The 18,983-nt window shown below is 40.9% G+C and overlaps 1 protein-coding gene across 1 annotated transcript in view; it reads right to left on the reverse strand.

Moving 5' to 3' along the window:
* Window positions 1–612: 612 nt before the first annotated feature.
* Window positions 613–18,983, reverse strand: part of LOC121279878 (centromere protein P) — a 401,310-nt gene continuing 382,939 nt past the window's right edge. Inside the window, exons 7-9 of the mRNA XM_041191393.1 lie at window positions 2,917–2,996; window positions 1,886–1,977; window positions 613–761 (exon numbers count right to left, since the gene is read on the reverse strand). Coding sequence (XP_041047327.1) covers window positions 649–761; window positions 1,886–1,977; window positions 2,917–2,996 — 285 coding nt within the window. The 3' untranslated portion in view covers window positions 613–648. The remainder of the gene's footprint in view (window positions 762–1,885; window positions 1,978–2,916; window positions 2,997–18,983) is intronic.

Here is an 18,983-nt window from a genome sequence, read left to right on the forward strand (position 1 = left end):
TTTGTAAACATGCCACTGAGAATTATGATTCAGTTGTCTTTTGTTATAGCATTTCTACAAAACAAAACTAGTACTGTTTCTGACCATTAGTTGCTCTTACCACTATACACTGTATTTAATGGATTTTTAAAATAGTAGAGCAATTATGAAATAGGCTGTGAATTAAACTACCAATATGTGAATGAACTAAAACAAAATGCTGGAAAAACTCAACAGCTTTAGCAGCATCTGTGGAGAGATGGAGTTAATGTTTCGAGTCCGATAGACTTGCTGAGTTTTTCCAGCATTTTCTGTTTTTGTTGTGAATGAACTAAAAATGGGTTTACATTTAAGATTTGAAAGGTTATTTCAACAGACTACTGTGGTATAGGTGACTTGTCTTGTGTGTATTATTGCAATAGAATTTGCCCTGTATTTGTAAATATTCTTTGGCAATTTGTATTTAAATGCTATATTTATTTTTCATGTTATAGTGCCATGGGAGAAATGAAATGTATTTATGGCATATCCTGTTGTACAAAATACTTCAAAACGGTACATGTAAAGTTAATAAAAATCATGTCTGTAGTAATAAAAGCATCCTTTATTTACAAAAGAAAAAACCTTTTTTTCTTAAATTGGAAATCAGTGTTTATTTTAAGCTTGCTTTCACATCAGTTTAATTAAACAATCTATAGCAGCCTCGATTCCAAACAGGCGTAGAAGATTTCTAAAGCTGCTGGGTGCACTGTCTGCAACATTTTTGGTGTCGAAGTTGAGTGCTGTAGGAAAAAGTTCAGGATTACATTGTTACCCAAACTGTATATTTTTATTTGTACTGTAATGAACATAGCAAGTGTTAATTTGACTGAGATCCACCATGGATGGAGGGTTATAATGACTCTAGTTAAAAGCACTGTACTTCCCTTATTGCACAATGTTAATATGAACTTTCCTCATGAACCATTTAAAAATTTGTATTTTATGCTTGTATTAGTAGCACATGTGCTGATGTGGAAGTTGAACGTATTCCATCAAAAATCAGCTGTAGAATTCCACCAGCTTAAACTGACACTGCCAAGGTCTGGGTGGCGGGGGGGGGGGGGGGGGGTGTGGAATACATTTACCAGACAACAGTGAAAGGACATATCCTGTCTGGTTCACTGAGACCCACCCTCAATTAGAAAGCAGGCCTCTACATCTGTGTAGACATGGTAAGGGAATTAAAACATGACACAATATTTTTTTTTAAGTTTTTAGTGTTTAACAGAAATCCCAGAAAGTCAGCTGTGGTGCATTTCATTGTCTACTTGCAGCTATAGTAACACGTTCCTTAATCAAGTACAAATAATTTTCTTTTTATATTGCCGTATGTTTGTTCCTTCTAGACTTATTCTGACAATTAAACCTGAGGTTTTTGGATTACAACCTGCATGGGATTTTTTTTCTAATTTATTTACAGCTAAATGCAGGCAAAAATGTTATTGCATGTCTAGTCTTTGAATATTTAATCATCAGGTGCCAAATTGAACTGCATTTTGAACTAAGCAGAGACAAGTAGCATAATTGTTATATGTGGATTGTTACTATTTGGTTGGCTTGTGGCTGATTAGATATTTTAGTGAGCTGCTGAAGGGCTGCTCAACCCAAAAAAGGTCTGAGGGAGGGAAGAAATTTGTTGAAATCCTAAAATAATCTAAACCTGAGCAATCGGAAATCTTATTCTTGGTAAAGTTCCTGATGGTAGACAATGTAATAAGTATTAGCACCATGCACTTGGAGGATTCACTAATTATCTATTCTGGTGAAATACATTATTTTAACTTGCATTTATGTAACTAACACCTTCAATGTAGAAGAAATGTATAGCAGTTATTCACAGACCATCATTTCATAGGGTACTTACCCTCTGCTGGTACTTTTGTCAAGAGATCCAGAACTGGAGTAACAACTCCTTCTTCACTTACAAGTATTTTCCAGAAAATCTTCAGCTCAACTCTGTAAAAGAGTGTGTCGTGCCAATTAAAATGTGTTTTAATTGATTTTTTAAATTAGAAGTACTTATGAGCAGTGGAAACTGCTGAAAATGCACTTTGTGTCAGTGTAAAAGTGTCATTAACATTTTGGGTAGTGAGCTTTAAGGGAAAAATGAAGAGGCAAAAAGAGGGTAAAGATCCAGAATATGTAATCCTTTTCTAGGCTTCATGAGCATACTTTGTTTTTATAAAAGTTTTTAAATCTGCCACATATATAAGGATATTTATCCCAATCCATTATGGGGCTAGAAAAATTAAAATGGGTGTATTAATTTTATAAAAATTATATAGGATGAATTTGATATTTCATGCAAGATTGATACAATAGTCAGGAATTAATGAACTGAAGAAAAACACTAGCTACATTTCTGAAGTTTCAGATACACATGGTGAGGCAAATAGCACAGCTGCATTTAAGGGGAAAGGAAATTCTGATAGGAAGAAGCTTGTGGCGTATAAACAGACAAAACAATGTTTGAAAGGATTTTTTTTTGTTTCTGTAGTGGTGCTTTCTGCTTCCATTTAGGTTATATGTAAGCATGGACTGTTAGATGTTATATAAGAGGACACAGAACCATAATGGGCAACCTCCAAACATTTTGCGCATTGGGATCATCAGAAAATTTATGCTTAATTTGTTCAAAGTAACCCTATGCTAAATATTAACTGTTTTGATTATGGGAATGAAACATAATTTTATCAATATAGTACCTATTGATCTAGTACAATAAACTTGAATTTGTTCATGCAAGCTAGTAGAACTTGGTTCAATGATGAAACAGTTACTAAGCCTTTCATACATTAAATGCACCCTACAATAATTTAATGTAAATCTTAAAAATAAAATCATTGACTTAGTATGCAAAAACACATTAAAAAAAAAATTCAAATGTGTTCTCACCCAGGAAGTTTGGAGCATTCCAGTATCAGATATTCAGCACTTGAGCCCTCTGGAAGTCTTACTACTTCAGGGTATTTCTCCTGCAAAGAAACAGTTGCACTCAAATTGTATTCAACACTCCTATGGTGACATATTTAATGAGGTAAAGCATCATAGGGTGCTGATTTACAAAGTGTATTACATATTAGTGAAAAACTAAGCTGTATTACCAACAGACAATATGGAGACATGTTTTACAACTATTTGTTTAGCCTGTAGCTAAAAGTCAAAATGAGAGAATATCATAAGAGACTAACAGTCTAATGGCAAGTCCAATTTAATTTTTACTGGAATAAAAATACAACATGCTGTAAAAACTCAGCAGGTCTAGCAGCATCTGTGGAGAGAGAACAAGAGTTAACATTTTGGGTATGTATGACCCTTTTGAGGAGCTGGAAGAGTCATATGGACTCGAAACGTTAATTCTGTTTCTCTCTCCATAGATGTTGCTCGACCTGAGTTTTTATAGCATTTTCTGTTATTTGATTTCCAGCATCCGCAGTCTTTTGCTTTTATTTAATTTTTACTGGTATATAATGTTAACATAACAGTTTCTTTCAAGTAGAATAGTAACCCACCCGTCATTCCTACTGACAAACCTGCTGGGGTTGACAATCTGGAACACCTCTAATGTTTGTATCTTGGAAGTTGTATGGAAACCCTTTGAAGTCAAGCATGTAGCTATTGTGGTTGAACTAACTAATGGCATCTCATCCCAAAATAATTATATTCAACATACTGCTTACAGATGGTATTAATATTGTTTATGTATGTCGAAGGTATTATTTTTAGTTTACTCCAAAAAGAATTTACAGGTGTCAGCTGGAATACATTTATGGCTATCTTCAGGTGCTGTGCACATTGAAGCTCAAGGAAAAATAACTTTAATTGCATGGTTTGAATCAACTCCATATTAATTGAATTGTAATAGCGTAGATTAATTGTCATTAAAAATGCCTTTAACATTCAAATATAAATACCTGTTTTTTCAATCTTTGTAGTAACCTTTTGCTATTCATAAATGTCAACATCTTTATGTAATGCTTTTGTCACCTGTGGCATCTGTGTGCTAGAAGTTCCCCAAATTATTGCTGTTTCTTACAATCAAAAATATGGTACAATTTCAGAAGGCTACCAATGGGGCCACATAGTTTGTAGTGTGTTTTCTGTATTGATTCGTTGTTAGTCACCTGCAGTTTTGGCTTTTAGCACCCAAATGCAGTCTATAAAATTTCATCCAGTTGATCTAAATACTTATGAGCTAAAATACACAGTATGTAAAATCCACAACATGCATTTTTAATAGTGCTTCTCATATAAAGTCATGTATAAGACACCTTCATCAGGAAAGGTGGAGACTAAACAGGAAAAGAAGGGGATGAGGGAACAAGGCAAAAAGTATTTTAAGACCAATTTCAGAGAACAGCAGCATCAAGACCAAAGAATTGCTCTGCAATGATGGAAAGGAAAGACCAGGATAGATTCTGTAATCCAGAGGTGGGGAGTGGAGGGTGTGCAATGGGATACATGATTTGAGAAGGCTGCACCAATCAGGTGGAGTGAGGCTGTGGAGGAATTTGAAAATGAAGCTGAGGATTTGGAAAGGCTGGTTACTTAGGCTGTCTAGCAGGTTTAACTAATCAGAGCAACTATGTAAATTTTTCTGGCTAGCAGATTGTTTAAATTGCCTTGGGATACTATCTGCACGATTGGACCCTGGTTAGCAAAAATTAATGAGGTGTTTGTTTAACATTAAAATTACCATGTGGTGGAATCGGAGCAGGAGAAAGCTGCTCAATTTTAACTCCTGTCGGATTTCTGCTGGGCAGGAGGGAGTTAAATTCCGCCTTTGGTATGATGAAACCAGATAAGAATTCTTAAGTTGTTTTATTTTACAGCAAGGGTAGATACTGAGCAACAATTGCAATCAGATTCAGATCTATCAGTCTAACTTGGCTTCACATAAAAAATATTGAACATATCACACTTTCCCACATCAGTGAATCCTTTACTGAAGGAGATTATCCCTTAAACTCCTACTTTTTGCCGTAATGTGCCTGGCAAAAGCTTATCCTTGAAGTTTTCGCTGTGCACACCTGATGAACTTCACAGCCTATGGGTGAAATCATTCCAGATTTGCACTAAGTGCAGTAGTGGGTGAGAAAAAGGACATTTTGCCTACTGACTGCAGTGGTGGGTTTTTGCACTGTATTGTACCAATCCCATCTCATTAAGCATGCATCTCTGGGAAACATGCTGTTTCGCTGGTGGGCAGCCTCCCATTCACCCGCCACGCCGTCACTTCCATTTCCTCATATTGGGCATCATATTTAAAGTGCACTTTCTCTCACAGGTACATCAGCCATATCACCCTGAGGCAACCTTTGCCCCAACTCCAGCAACAATAGCACTTCAGATGAAGACCCTGAAGACCACACCCTCGAAGGCGCATCACAGCACTCATCCACATCTTCCAGCAGCGACACACACCTTGGTGGAGCCTACATGTACAACAGGCTCAGGATCACAAGCGGGTGACCACAGCACACAATCTATTCCACAGCAGATGGAGGCAGGGACACTAGAGGTTGCCAGCACTCGGAGGACTGCTGGAGGCCAGAAATCCACTGAGTCCGAGTCAGATGATGAGCCTCTGGACTTGGTCCTCAATCAGTTGGTGGAGCTGCAAAAACAATCACGGGAACAGCAGGAAGGGATCACAGCTGCACTCTTCAGATTGCAAGGCATGATGAAAGAGTCCATCTGCCTTCAGTCTAAGGTGATCACACCAGCATGCCAATACACTGAGGTCAATATTGGCAGGATAGCAGCCGCCTTGGAGACCTTGGTCCAGGACATCTGCCCTACACTGCTGTGCAGGCTGAGCTCCATTGCTGGCTCCATAGTTGGCCCCCAACAATGTCAACATGAGATGGGTGCAGGGCAGCTCCATCTCACTCCAGCTTCCTCTTGCCCTCAAGGAGTCAGCCAGGGGCCTCAGGCGTGCAATAGGGAGGAGGATCAGCAGGTGCAAACTCCGGGGGCCATACACCCAGGTGACTCTAGGAGTGTCCAGCCCATCCGAATCCCCTTTTCTTGTGACCCCAGCAGCTCCAGCTCCACAGGCTGAGGAGGGTGCCACTGCTACACAGCATGACCCTGAAAGCAGGCTGGGATCCTCCAGGTTTCGACCCGAATGAAGACGCCCATCAAGGTTATCACAGACGGGGGTTAGAAGTCAGCAGGTGGCCTCCACCGTGGCCATGGATGTTGGTGGTGCAGCAAGCTGTAGCAGCTAGGTTAGGAAGGTTAAGAGGAGGTACGCTTCACAGCCTGGGCACGGGTGTGAATCGCTTGTACATAATGCTCAGTATTGTATTCAAAGTGCCTCTTGTACTTGTAAGCTTAAGATTCACCAATTTCAAACCAATGAAGAAATTAGGAATATAATTTATCCTGGACGAGCCCCTAATTGTTATGACCGAGCAGTTGGTAAAGCAGGGTTATTTTTAAAAATCCCAGGAGGAAACTTTAAACAACAGTCATAACCTATAATTTTAAGTTTTATGTTTGAGGTGCAACTCTAAATTCAGGAATCAAACCACTGGTTCTCAAGAGGTTTTATACTAAGCTAAATTAAACATTTTATCAATTTGTACAAGTTAAATATATACACATGGCTACAAATTACTACAATTATAACTTCTAACAAATCCCCAAACTAATCTTCATTAATTCAACAGCAACCCATAGACTTAACCAGACACCAGACAAAGCATTTTCACCTTACAAATTCAAAATGAGGCTCTTTTCACTTTGGTACCTGTGGAGACAGAGACTTACAGCTGCTTTTGATCTCACATTGCCTCTCCTCTATGCAGACAAAACAGTTGTCTCATTATACCTAGCACAGCCCATTAAATGTAAATTCTCACTGTTTCACCAGCCAATTTGAACTCCACCTCTAACAATAAAACCCCTTGCATAGTACCAATTTTATTAGTAATATAAATAGCTAGGTGCCAGAATTCACCCCATTTCCAGAATGCTCTATTCAAAAAATGCAAATGCACTCTACCTCTGTTTATATCTCAAAACTAGTGCACATCAAAGCACCCAGACCAGCTGGCTTTAATCCAATTAAGACACACCCACAGACTAAACCTCTATTTTAAAAGAAAAATATTTTCCAATAATATTATATACATTAATAGCTTCATGACAAGTGTGTGACCTTTAGACCAAAGTGATGATCCAGCTTCACACTCACTGGACACATTACTGATGCCTACACGTCGATGGTGCTCGTCATTGCTGCCAGAATGTCGTGGGCAGGCATCACAGAGTTCCATCATTCTATGTGCTCTCAGCACATTTGAGGTGCAGCTGCCCCACCCTGAATCATCAGCATCTGTGTTTGGTGACAGTGTGGTCCTGAAAGGATCAGCTCCCAAAGGATGCCATAGGATTAGGAGAAGTTAATGCTTCCTCACTGCATCTCCATGATATGACTCTGTTCACAGGACGCAAGTTATCTGCTATCAACCAGAGAGGAGACACATTCACATAAGCTATGTGAGGATCGATGGAGTGTCCCCACTGCATGTCGTCATCATCCTCCTGGAATGTAGGGACTATGGGCATCCGCTGAGTCTCCATGACAGGAGCCTTATCACAGAGGGCATGTGCGCTGCCAGACAGGAGTCAATCATTCACAGATGCAATGTGAGATCTATGGTGTCTCCTCATTGCATGTTGTCATCATCCTCCATGATTCTAGCAGCTATGAGGGCCTCCCGAGCGCACCTTCCTTGTCTGGCCAATACAATGGCCTCATCTCCGTCATCCTCGCTTTCGAGGGCCTCCTCACCCTCGTCCCTGTTGATGTTCTCCTCATCGGAAGAGATGCACAGCTCTCCCATCTCCTCAGCCAGCTCCTTTGGTGACGCTGGTTCTCTGGCACCTACAAGAATTACATGTGCCGTCTATGGACCCTGGGTCTAGTTGGGAGCCGACCACTGATGGCTCGCCGTGGCTCTTCAGCGGCGTGCACAAGAGCCCCAGCCATCCCTTCTTCTTGAGGGTGGTGCTCCTCCTTCTGCCCAGCCAGGTGCCTCCATTGCTCTCTTCTTTGTCTCTGCTCCTTGTAAATCATGAGGCATACAGCTAGTTCACCATGCTCCCTGCTCCTGTTTTATTCCTCCCGCAGGATGAAAGAGAGAGACGCGTGGGTTAGCATGGGTGTACTAAGAACCTAAGGCCTGGCTCCAAGCGTGTAAACGTGGCTGCAGGTGAACTGTCTCAGCTGTGGAGGAATGGTCACTTTATACAAGGTTTCCCTAATGTGTGGCCGCTTCCCTCCCCACCTTGCTTGTGCACTACCATCAGACCAGGCTACCTTGCCCCCACAACTTGCCTCAGATGCACTGCAGCCCTTGCCCACTCAAACTCGCCTCACAGCATGCTGCCTTGCACCCCCAACTTGCCTCAGATGCAATTCAGCCTTGCCCCCAACTCGCCTCACAGCATGCTGCCTTGCTCCCCCGACTCACCCCAACCGCAGTGCAGCCCTTACCCCGGCACCGCACTGTCAGCCAGCCGGGAAAAGCTACTTGAATAGGCAGTGCCTCAACCTTGAAGTCAAATGGGTAACCCTCATGAGTGTTGCTCTGCGTTAGCAAACACTCATCTCTGAGTTCCCTCGAAGTGCAGCTCGCCAGGTGCACACATTATATATAAATGCTGCTGTGAAATGCGTCGCCTGGATGATCCAACTTTGGGGCATGAAACCAGCCAGCTGGGCTTATAATAATAAGTGGACGTATTAAAATGAAGGTCCTGATGTCCAGCGGTGGGAAAGGTGGCCTACCATTGACGGATGGAGCAGAGGATCGCAAAGTGGTTTCACAACGGTATGAAACCGATTTTTGGCCTTCCTGCCATATTAGTTTTTTTATTCATCTACGGCATGTCACCATCACTGGTAAGGCCAGCATTTATTGCGTATCCCTAATTGGTCTTGAGAAGGTGGCAGTGAACAGCCTTCTTGAACCGCTGCAGTCCCTGTGATGTAGGTTCACTCACAGTGCCGTAAGGGAGAGAGTTCTAGCGACAATGAAGGGACAGCAATATATTTCCAAGTCAAGATGGTGAGTGGCTTGGAGGGGGCCTTCCAGCTGGTGGTGTTCCCATATATCTGCTGTCCTTGTCCTTCTAGATGATAGCAGTCGTGGGTTTGGAAGGTGCAGCCTATGGTGCCTTAGTGAGTTTTTGCAGTGCATCTTGTAGATGGTACACACTGCTGCTACTGTTCGTCAGTGATGGAGGGAGTGAATGTTTGTGGATGGGTGCTCAATCCGGGATGGTGTCAAGTTTCTTCAGTGTTGTTGGAGCTGCACTCATCCAGGCAAGTGGGGAGTATTCCATCACATTCCTGAATTGTGCCTTGTAGATGGTGGACAAGCTTTGTGGAGTCAGGATTCCTCGCCTCTGATGTGGCTAGTCTGGTTCAGTTTCTGGTCAATGGTAACCCTCAGAATTTGATAGTGGGGGATTCAGGGATGGCACTACCATTAAATGTCAAGGGGCGATGCTTAGATTCTCTCTTGCTGGAAATGTTCATTGCCTGGCACTTGTGTGGCACAAATATTACTTGCCACTTGTCAGCCCAAGTCAATATCTGAGGAGTCGTGAATGATGCTGAACATTGTGCAATCATAAGCGACATCCCCACTGGAAGGTCACTGATGAAGCAGCTGAAGATGGTTGGACCTAGGACACTAACCTGAGGAATTCCTGCAATGATGTCCTGGAACTGAGATGATTGATCTTCAACAACCACAACTATCTTCCTTTGTGCTAGGTATCACTCCAAACAGTGGAGCATTTTCCCCGATTCCCATCAACTCCAGTTTTGCTAGGGTTCCTTGATGTCATACTCTGTCAAATATTGCCTTGATGTCAAGGGCAGTCACTCACACCTCACCTCATCTCTGGAGTTCAGCTACTTTGTCCATGTTTGAACCAAAACTGTAATGAGGTCAGAAGCTGTGTGACCCTGGCAGAACCCAAACTGAGCATCAGTGAGTGGTTATTGCTAAGCAAGTGCTACTTGTTATGACATGATGTGTGCCGGGTGGACCAAATCCACAAGGAAAAAGTTGTCGCTCTATGACAACTGTTTTGCAATTTGTATTCATTACAAGATATGTGCACTATTTTAGAAGTAATGTGTCCACCAAGACCTTCAGAGATTTTAAAAATCAAATTAAAATATTTATTAACAAAATAAAAGATTTCAAGCACATACATACAATGACAATTACTTACCTACTATGACAAACCCTAAAACTCCTAACTGACCTGACTCCCAGTTACACACTCCCCTTAAGGCAACAGTCCAAAATAAATTTTAGATTTAAAACAAATCCAGCAAGTTAATACAGTACCCACTTGACAGTGGAGTTTCAAAAGGCTTTTCCCCCAACTTCAGCTACATTACATAGCAGACTCATGCACAAATGGCTAAAGGCTTCTTGAAGGCAGTTTTACACACTCCTGTTAGATCTTACATGGCCTTCTCTCACATAGCCTTTCATTCTCCTTTATATACATTTCTCTTTCTTTAATATGTAAATTCTATTGTTCTATATGTCTTTGAAACTGTATCTTCCTCATAATACAAACACTTTCACGTTGCCAATATTGTCAGTAACCTTTGGAAAAACATCACACTCCTTAGCCTTGCTTATCTGGCTAGTTGTAAACAGGCTAACATCCCTCTGAAATCCAACTATTCTTTTGTTTATCTAAAAATGCAAATTCCCTTCACACCTTACAAGCTAAGCCAACATCCATATTTACTCATTAGCATGTCAAACACATTTCTATACTTAAATTTTTTTGATGATTTCAAGCTTGCAGTCTACTTGACTCCAAATGTGATTAAATCAAATAGAGAAAGCCACCTATATTTACCCCCATAAACCTTCTTTACAATAACCAAAAAAAAATTATGAAAATTATTATTTTCATCACACACTTGATAGCACTGTTGATGACCCCTTCCACCACTTTACAGATGATCAAAAGTAGACTGATGGGGCGGTAATTGGCTGGGTTGGATTTGCCCTGCATTTTGTGTACCGGACATACTTTGGCAATTTTCCACATTGCCTGGTAGATGCCAACAGGCATAGAAAATTTCGCCCTTTGTCTCTAACCAGAGTTATATGTCCTTCAGTGCGCACACCCTTGCCAGTCCAGAGAATTCCATTAATGGATATGAGGTGTTAACAATGAGATAGCCACTTAAAATTTTGATTATTTACAATCTGAAGGGAAACAACAAAACTTACTAATTCATAATTTAACAGCCTTTTACTACTCTTTGAAATTCTCTCTAAACTTTTTTGCCCTTTCTCCTCTCTCTCAGCATGTAAAAGCTACCAGACCAAAGTTGCAATCAGGCCCCATGTTCCCAATACGGCTGCCCAGGGTTTTTTCCAGTAATACGAACCGACTGTGATTACTGCTCAAGTGGCTGGTGTGAGACTATGAGAAACTGCAGAATTGGCAAATGCTTGCTAAAACTGGAATACAAGTTTTCGTAGTTCCTCTTTCTTTTATGAGCCCATCTTCAATGTCATCAGTGGTTGGCATTTGTCTCACTGTCTCTTATTTGCCACAATAGAATTTGTTCTCACAACTTATCCTGTGGATTCCATAACCCATTTACTGACACAATCACAGCATGATCTTAGATTTCTGTTTGCATTTGAAACAACATAAACTTTGTGGTTAAGTTCTTAGCCTTTTTGGGAAGATGACTTCATGGCCAGTGAATCATGGGATTGACAGAGGCAGTGACACAAGTTTGAGAATATTTGTAAAGACAAGGGATTTGGTTGACTCCAGATTATAGTATGAACAGTTCTGATCAGTCTTTTCATTTCTAATAGATTAATTCACACAGGAATATGACACAGGTTCAGCTTTTTAAAAAATTTCCTACTTTGGAATATGCCATGAATGGAAACGGTTATCTTTCTAGAGACATTAACTAGTCTGTAACTTCTCATCACTTGGGCCTTGACATGTTGGGCTTGGTGAATGGTCTCGCCACAACCTAACATAGATGACATACAAATCATTTGCGATTTGAAAAATACACAGGATGTTTGAGTAAAGACAAAGTTGCACTTAGATTATCTTCAAAATAAAAAACCAGGAAGAAAACTGTAACAACAGCTGGACGCATCTAACAATGCAGATATATAAAATACAAAATACCACGTCAAAATACACTAATGCACAAGCATACAAGGACAGATTTACTTTTTGAAAATTAAGAGTTAGGTAGATTGAAAGAACAGACTACAATGCAAATAAATACAGAATACAACTAAAACAAGGAAACAGTAGATTCTAGTAATGTAGATGGTGCCTTATAAAAAAGCCTATTTATTTTGGTATAATCCGACAGAAGGAAGAATTACGTGTATTCAAATCTTGACATATGCTGACCAGTCGTGACTGAATGGTTAACATAAATTTTTACAAAAAAGGAAAAGATGCTTGTTGCGAACTGTCTTTTCCAAGGGAAGAGGAGTTGGAAGCTACGTATAAAGGGAAAGTTCAGAAGTCTACAGATTTGAACATTTTTAAACCTAACCCAATGACATGACACAGCTATTACAGACCTACCATTCTGAGAAGTCCTGGTTGTAATGAATCAACATGTTGTGCCCAGCATATGATAATGCTGGGGGTGGGGGCACAGGGGTGGGAGTGCGACAGCGGCGGTGGGGGGGGGTTGCGTGATGGTGGTCAATTGGTCAATGAAATTTGTTGTATTAATCAAGAATACCAGAATACCATCTTCCATTACTTCAGTCATGCCTAAGTTTTTTCTGTCTTTGAGGGCGACTGGTGCATACTATGCAGCCTTGTATAAAGTTTAAATGAATATTCCCATTATCTTGCATGCAAGTAATGCATAGACTGTCTTCTTTCCTGAATGACTTTGTCTAAGAAAACTTAATCCTTTGCGTTCTTCTGGAACATTTTGAAAAAACTGAATCCGATTTGTTCTACCAAAGTATAGCATTTTGCCTGAGCTGTGGAAACCAAAACCATCTGTTTCAATGTTACCTTGCCTCATTTATAAGCAGGCAGCATTAATGACACACATCTACATTTGCAAAATATTACAAAGAACAGACAATACATGAACAGTTTAATTTTGAAGTTTATCACAAATTGTAAATAATATATTTTGTCATAAATGTAATCAACTTATATTTAAGAAGTAAGCATATATATGACCAAGATCATTATGATGGGTCTAATAAAATTAAACACAGATGATTTGGGGAGGCCATAGTAAACTTAATTAGCTGCTGAGCTGAATACTGAATTCTCAGGCTCACTTCTAGCATTAAATGTGATCTTAAGCCAAATTGCAACAAAGATCTTTGCAATAAAACCTGCACTTATAAGCAATTTTTCAACTGTAAGATTATATTCCTTACTTCATGGAAATTATTCACTAAATGAATAACCTTGACTGCCATATTTACACAAATTAGTAATACTGGTGGACTTCTCTTTATTGAGAGAAATATGTCTGAAATTCATCTGCAATTGGTTTTTCAACATTACTCAAATATGAAGAAGAAAAAGCTTGTAGCAATTTTGTGGTTTGAATATAATGCATTTATAAATATTTCTCAGTAATTCAACTTAAGATTATCTGTTAGTAAACATGCACTGATTATGTCATAACTGTTGCTCCTTTAGTGTGACCAATTTACTTCTTCATTTAGCAATCACATTGAATCACAGACTCGTACAGCACTGATGGAGGCCAACAGATTCTAGCAGATGCTGGAAATTTGAAATAAAAAGAGAAAATGCCAGAAATACTTAACAGGCAGCATCTGTAGAGAGAAACAGAGTTAATGTTTCAGGTCAATGACCTTGGGTGGAATTTTATGGCCCTTTCCGTTGGTGGGATTTTCAAGCCCCGCCGATGTCAATAGACTTTTGAATGGCTCGCCACATTTTCCAGCCCTGCCCTGCCACAACGGGGCCGTAAAATTCCGCCCCTTTTATCAGAACTCAAGCGTGCCTGTTGGCTCAAGGGATCCAAAAAATAAAACAGTCCCAGGAAACTAGCAAGTACACATCATGTCAAATGATGGTTATGGAGAAGTAATTTCAAACTGTACATTTGATGTACATACGAAAAGGATGATAAAACATAATCAAGTCCATCAATGCTCAGATGATACAATCTTCTTGGTCATTCTCCCATTTCTAGATGCTAACTCATGCTGAAGGTCAAAAAGGAAACAAAATATCATCCTCGGTCGGGAACTTATCAAGTCTCTTCTTAAACTGCCTTGAGTTTGTATTTTCCTGATCTGCTGATAGTCTATTTAGGGTTTCTTAGAAAGAAAAAGAAACTTGCACTTGAGGAACAAACTTACATCTCACCTAACTCTGTCAATGTACTCTATAGGCATGTCCTCCAATTTTAATATGAGCACCACTATCCATTTTGAATATCATTGCTAATACTACCATATCCAATTCTTTTAAAATTTAAGCAATCATTCTTCCCCAAGTCAATGATTTTTCAAAGTAAATAACCACAACTCTTGAAGCCTATCCTCAGAATTAAAAGACTTAAATATCATTCTGTTTTCTTTTACATTCATTCATGGGATGTAGGAAATTTGCAGATGGTGATGCTTCTTTGTGCCTGCTGACCTTATTCTTCTGGGTGGTAACAGTCAAGGGTTTGGAAGGTGCTGCTGAAGGGGACTTGGCGAGTGCAAGTGCTTCTTGTAGATGGTAACACTGCTGCCACTGTGCACCTGTGATGGAGGAAGTGAATGTTGAAGTTGCTGGATGGGGTGCCAATCAAGAGGGTTGCTTTATCCAGAATGAGCTGCACTCATCCAAGCAAGTGTCAAGTATTCTATCACACTCCTGACTTGTGCCTTGTTTATGATGATCAGGCTTTGGCGAGTCAGAAGGTGAGATACTCGCCATAGAATTTCCAACCTCTGACTGGCTTTTGTAATTACAGTATTGGTATGGCTAATCCAAATCAGTTTCTGGTCAATGGTGGCCCTCCAGCTGTTGATGGTGGGGAATTCAGTGACAGTAATGTAGCTGAATATAAAGAGGAGATTCTGGGAAACTGGGAGTGATTGCCCTGGACTTACCTCATTATTTACACTGAATTACTTGGGTTATCTTAGCTTTAATAAAGATTGCAGTTAAATTATTTTTCAGTAGCATAACTCACCCAAATGCATCAAGCTGAATAAACAGGGTGTGGTGTCTGTATGAAAAAATAATTTCCAGCTACTTTTCATTATTGCTAAATGCAGAGTTTTACCTTGCACAAAGAAGTTAAAATTAGAGTACAATCAAGTGGAACAACTGAAATCGGTCAATAGGTTGTTGTTCACTTAGCAATACTCCTGTATGGATTTGGTCATTGTAAAGTAGGGCTGCATCATAGTCCAGAAACTAATTACATGGGTCCAGATCTTTTTTAAAATTCATTCACGGGATGAGGGATTTGCTGGCTGGGCCAGCATTTATTGCCCATCTCTAGTTGCCCTTGAGAAGGTGGTGGTGAGCTGCTTTCTTGAATCATTGAATCATCTGTGGTGTAGATACACCCATGGTGCTGTTAGGAAGGGAGTTCCAGAATTTCGACCCAGCGACAGTGCAGGAACAGCGATATATTTCCAAGTCAGCATGGTGAGTGACTTGGAGGGGAACTTCCAGGTGGTGGTGCTCCCATCTATCTGCTGCTCTTGTCCTTCTAGATGTTTCTGGTCGTGGGTTTTTAAGGTGCTGTCGAAGGAGCCTTGGTGAATTCACACTGCTACGACTGTGCATCGGTGGTGGAGGGAGCGAATGTTTGTGGATGTGGTGCCAATCAAGCGGGCTGCTTTGCCCTGGACGATGTCAAGCTTCTTGAGTGTTGTGGGAGCTGCACTCATCCAGGCAAATGGGAAGTATTCAATCACATTCCTTACTTGTGCCTTGTAGATGGTGGACAGGCTTTGGGGATTCAGGAGGTGAGTTACTCACCACATGATTCCTAGCCTCTGACCTGTTCTTGTAACCACAATATTTATATGACTGGTCCAGCTCAGTTTCTGGTCAATGGTAATCCTCAGGTTGTTGATAGTGGGGGATTCAGTGATGATAATGCCATTGGACATCAAGGGGCGATGGTTGGATTCTCTCTTGTTGGAGATGGTCATTGCCTGACACTTATGTGCTGTGAATGTTACTTGTCACTTGGCCATGCCTGGATATTGTCCAGGTCTTGCTGAATTTGGGCATGGACTGCTTCAGTATCTGAGGAGTCACGAATGGTGCTGAACATTGTGCAATCATCAGCGAACATTCCCACTTCTGACCTTATGATGGAAGGAAGGTCATTGATGAAGCAGCTGAAGATGGTTGGACCGAGGACACTGCCCTGAGGAACCCTTGCAACAGTGTCTTGGAGCTGAGATGACTCATCTCCAGCAACCACAACCATCTTCCTTTGTGGAATTTAACCACTTAAATGTTTTATTCCTTTGCAGTCCCTATTCTTACTACACAGCTGACCATCCAACTTCGTTTCTTGGCTCACATGTTAACTGATATCATTAATGGCCCATTCTCTTCAGGTATTGTCCCCTCTTCTGAAAAATCCAGCCTTTGCTCTTGCAAACTACTATTCCAACCTCCCTTTCCTCTCCAAGTTCTTGACTGTGTTGTTGTCTCCCAAATTTGTGCCCACCTTTCCTGAAACTCTTTGTTTGAATCCTTCCAATCAGGTTTCTTCCCCTGCCAGAGAATCAAAATACCCCTTACCAAAGTCACATATGATATCCTATTCCAACGTTTCAGCCTTCGACATGATTAACTACAGCACCCCTTTCCAATGCCAGTCCACCATCGTCCAGCTGGATGGGACTATGCTCGCTCGGTTCCATTTGTATGCATCTAATACCAATCAGAGATCCATGTGCAATACATTATCTTCCCACTCCTATAACATTATCTGTGGTGCACCCTGTAGGATCTATTGTTGCCCCCCTCTTCCATTTCTCAACTACACACTACCATTTGGCGAAATCACTCTTGAATAACGGTACCACATTGGCTATCCTCCGGTCCTCTGGTACCTCTCCTGTGGCCAGAGAGGTATTGAAAATTATTGCCAGCGGACCTGCTATCTCCTCCCATTCCCTCACTCAACAGTCTGGGATACATTTCATCCAGGCCTGGAGATCTATCTGCTTTTAAGCCTGCCAGACCATTTAGAACTTCCTCCCTTTCTATGCTAATTTCTTTAATTATGTCACAGTCCTTCTGGTTGATTTCCATACCCACATCGTCCCTCTCACTTGTGAGCACCAACATAAAGTATTCATTTAGAAACCAACCCATGTCTTTCGGCTCCACACACAAATTACCGCTATGGTCCTTAATGGGCCCTATTCTTTCCCTAGTTATCCCCTTACTCTTAATGTACTTGTAAAATAACTTTGGATTTTCCTTTATTTTACCTGCTAATGTTTTTATGCCCTCTTCTTGTTCTCCTAATTCCCTTTTTAAGTTCCCCCCTACACATTATATACTCCTTTAGGGCTTCCGCTATTTTGAGACCTTGGTATCTGCCATAAGCCTCCCTTTTTCTTTTTATCCAATGCCAGTACACCATTGTCCAGCTGGATGGTACTATGCTTGCTCGGTTCCCTGGATTTGTTGGTCTCACCCTTTATCTTTACTGGAATATGTTGGCCCTGTACTCTCCCTATTTTGTTCTTGAATGAGTCTCACTTCTCTGACACAGATTTACCTAAAAGTTGCTGCTCCCAGTCCACTCTGGCCAAATCATATCTGTTCTTATTAAAATTGGCCTTTCCCCAATTTAGAACTCTGATTTCTGGCCCATCCTTGTCCTTTCCCATAACAACCTTGAATCTAACAGAGTTATGATCACTATCTGCAAAATGCTCCCCCACTGACATTTCTACTACTTGCCCGGCTTCATTTCCTAAAATTAAGTCCAGGACCACCCCCTCTCTTGTACAGCCTTCTACATACTGGCGTACAAAGCTCTCCTGGATGAATTTTAAGAATTCCGCTCCCTCTAAATCTATCATACTACGACTAACCCAGTTAATGTTGGGGAAGTTGAAATCCCCCATTATTACTACCCTATTAATTTTTACACTTCTCTGAAATTTGCCTACATATCTGCTCTTCTATTTCTCTCTGACTGTTTGGGGGCCAATAGTACACTCCCAGCAATGTGATTGCTCCTTTCTCGTTTGTCAGTTCTACCCATATGGCTTAATTTGAGGAGCCTTCTAAGATGTCATCCCTCCTTACTGCTGTAATTGATTCCTTGATCAATATTGCGATACCCCCTCCTCTTTTACCTCCTTCCTTGTCTCGTCTGAAGGCCCTATATCCTGTAATATTGAGCTGCCAATACTGCCCCTCTCTCAACCATGTCTCTGTTACAGCAGTGACATCATACTTGCACGTGTTAATTTGTGCCCTCAACTCATCTGCCTTATTCATCAGACTCCTTGCTTTAAAATAAATACCATCCAACCTTGCCAAATTCCCTTTTGTCTTAACTGGCCTATAATTTCTATGCCTTCCAGACTCACTTGCTCTCTCTTCTAATTTTGGTTGTGCATCTCCCCCTGCTGAACCTCCTCTCAGGATCCCATCCCCCTGCCAAGTTAGTTTAAACCCTCCCCAACAGCGCTAGCAAACCTCCCCGCAAGGATTATGGTCCCATTCCGGTTCAGGTACAACACGTCCGCCTTGTACAGGTCCCACCGCCCCCAGAAACGGTTCCAATGTCCCGGAAATCTAAAGCCCTCCCTCCTGCACCATCACTCCAGCCATGCATTCATCTGGACTAACCTCCTATTTCTATACTCACCAGTGCATGGCACCATAATTAATCCAGAGATCAC

Source organism: Carcharodon carcharias, chromosome 7 (genome assembly GCF_017639515.1).
Source record: "Carcharodon carcharias isolate sCarCar2 chromosome 7, sCarCar2.pri, whole genome shotgun sequence".
Classification (NCBI taxonomy): Eukaryota; Metazoa; Chordata; class Chondrichthyes; order Lamniformes; family Lamnidae; genus Carcharodon; species Carcharodon carcharias.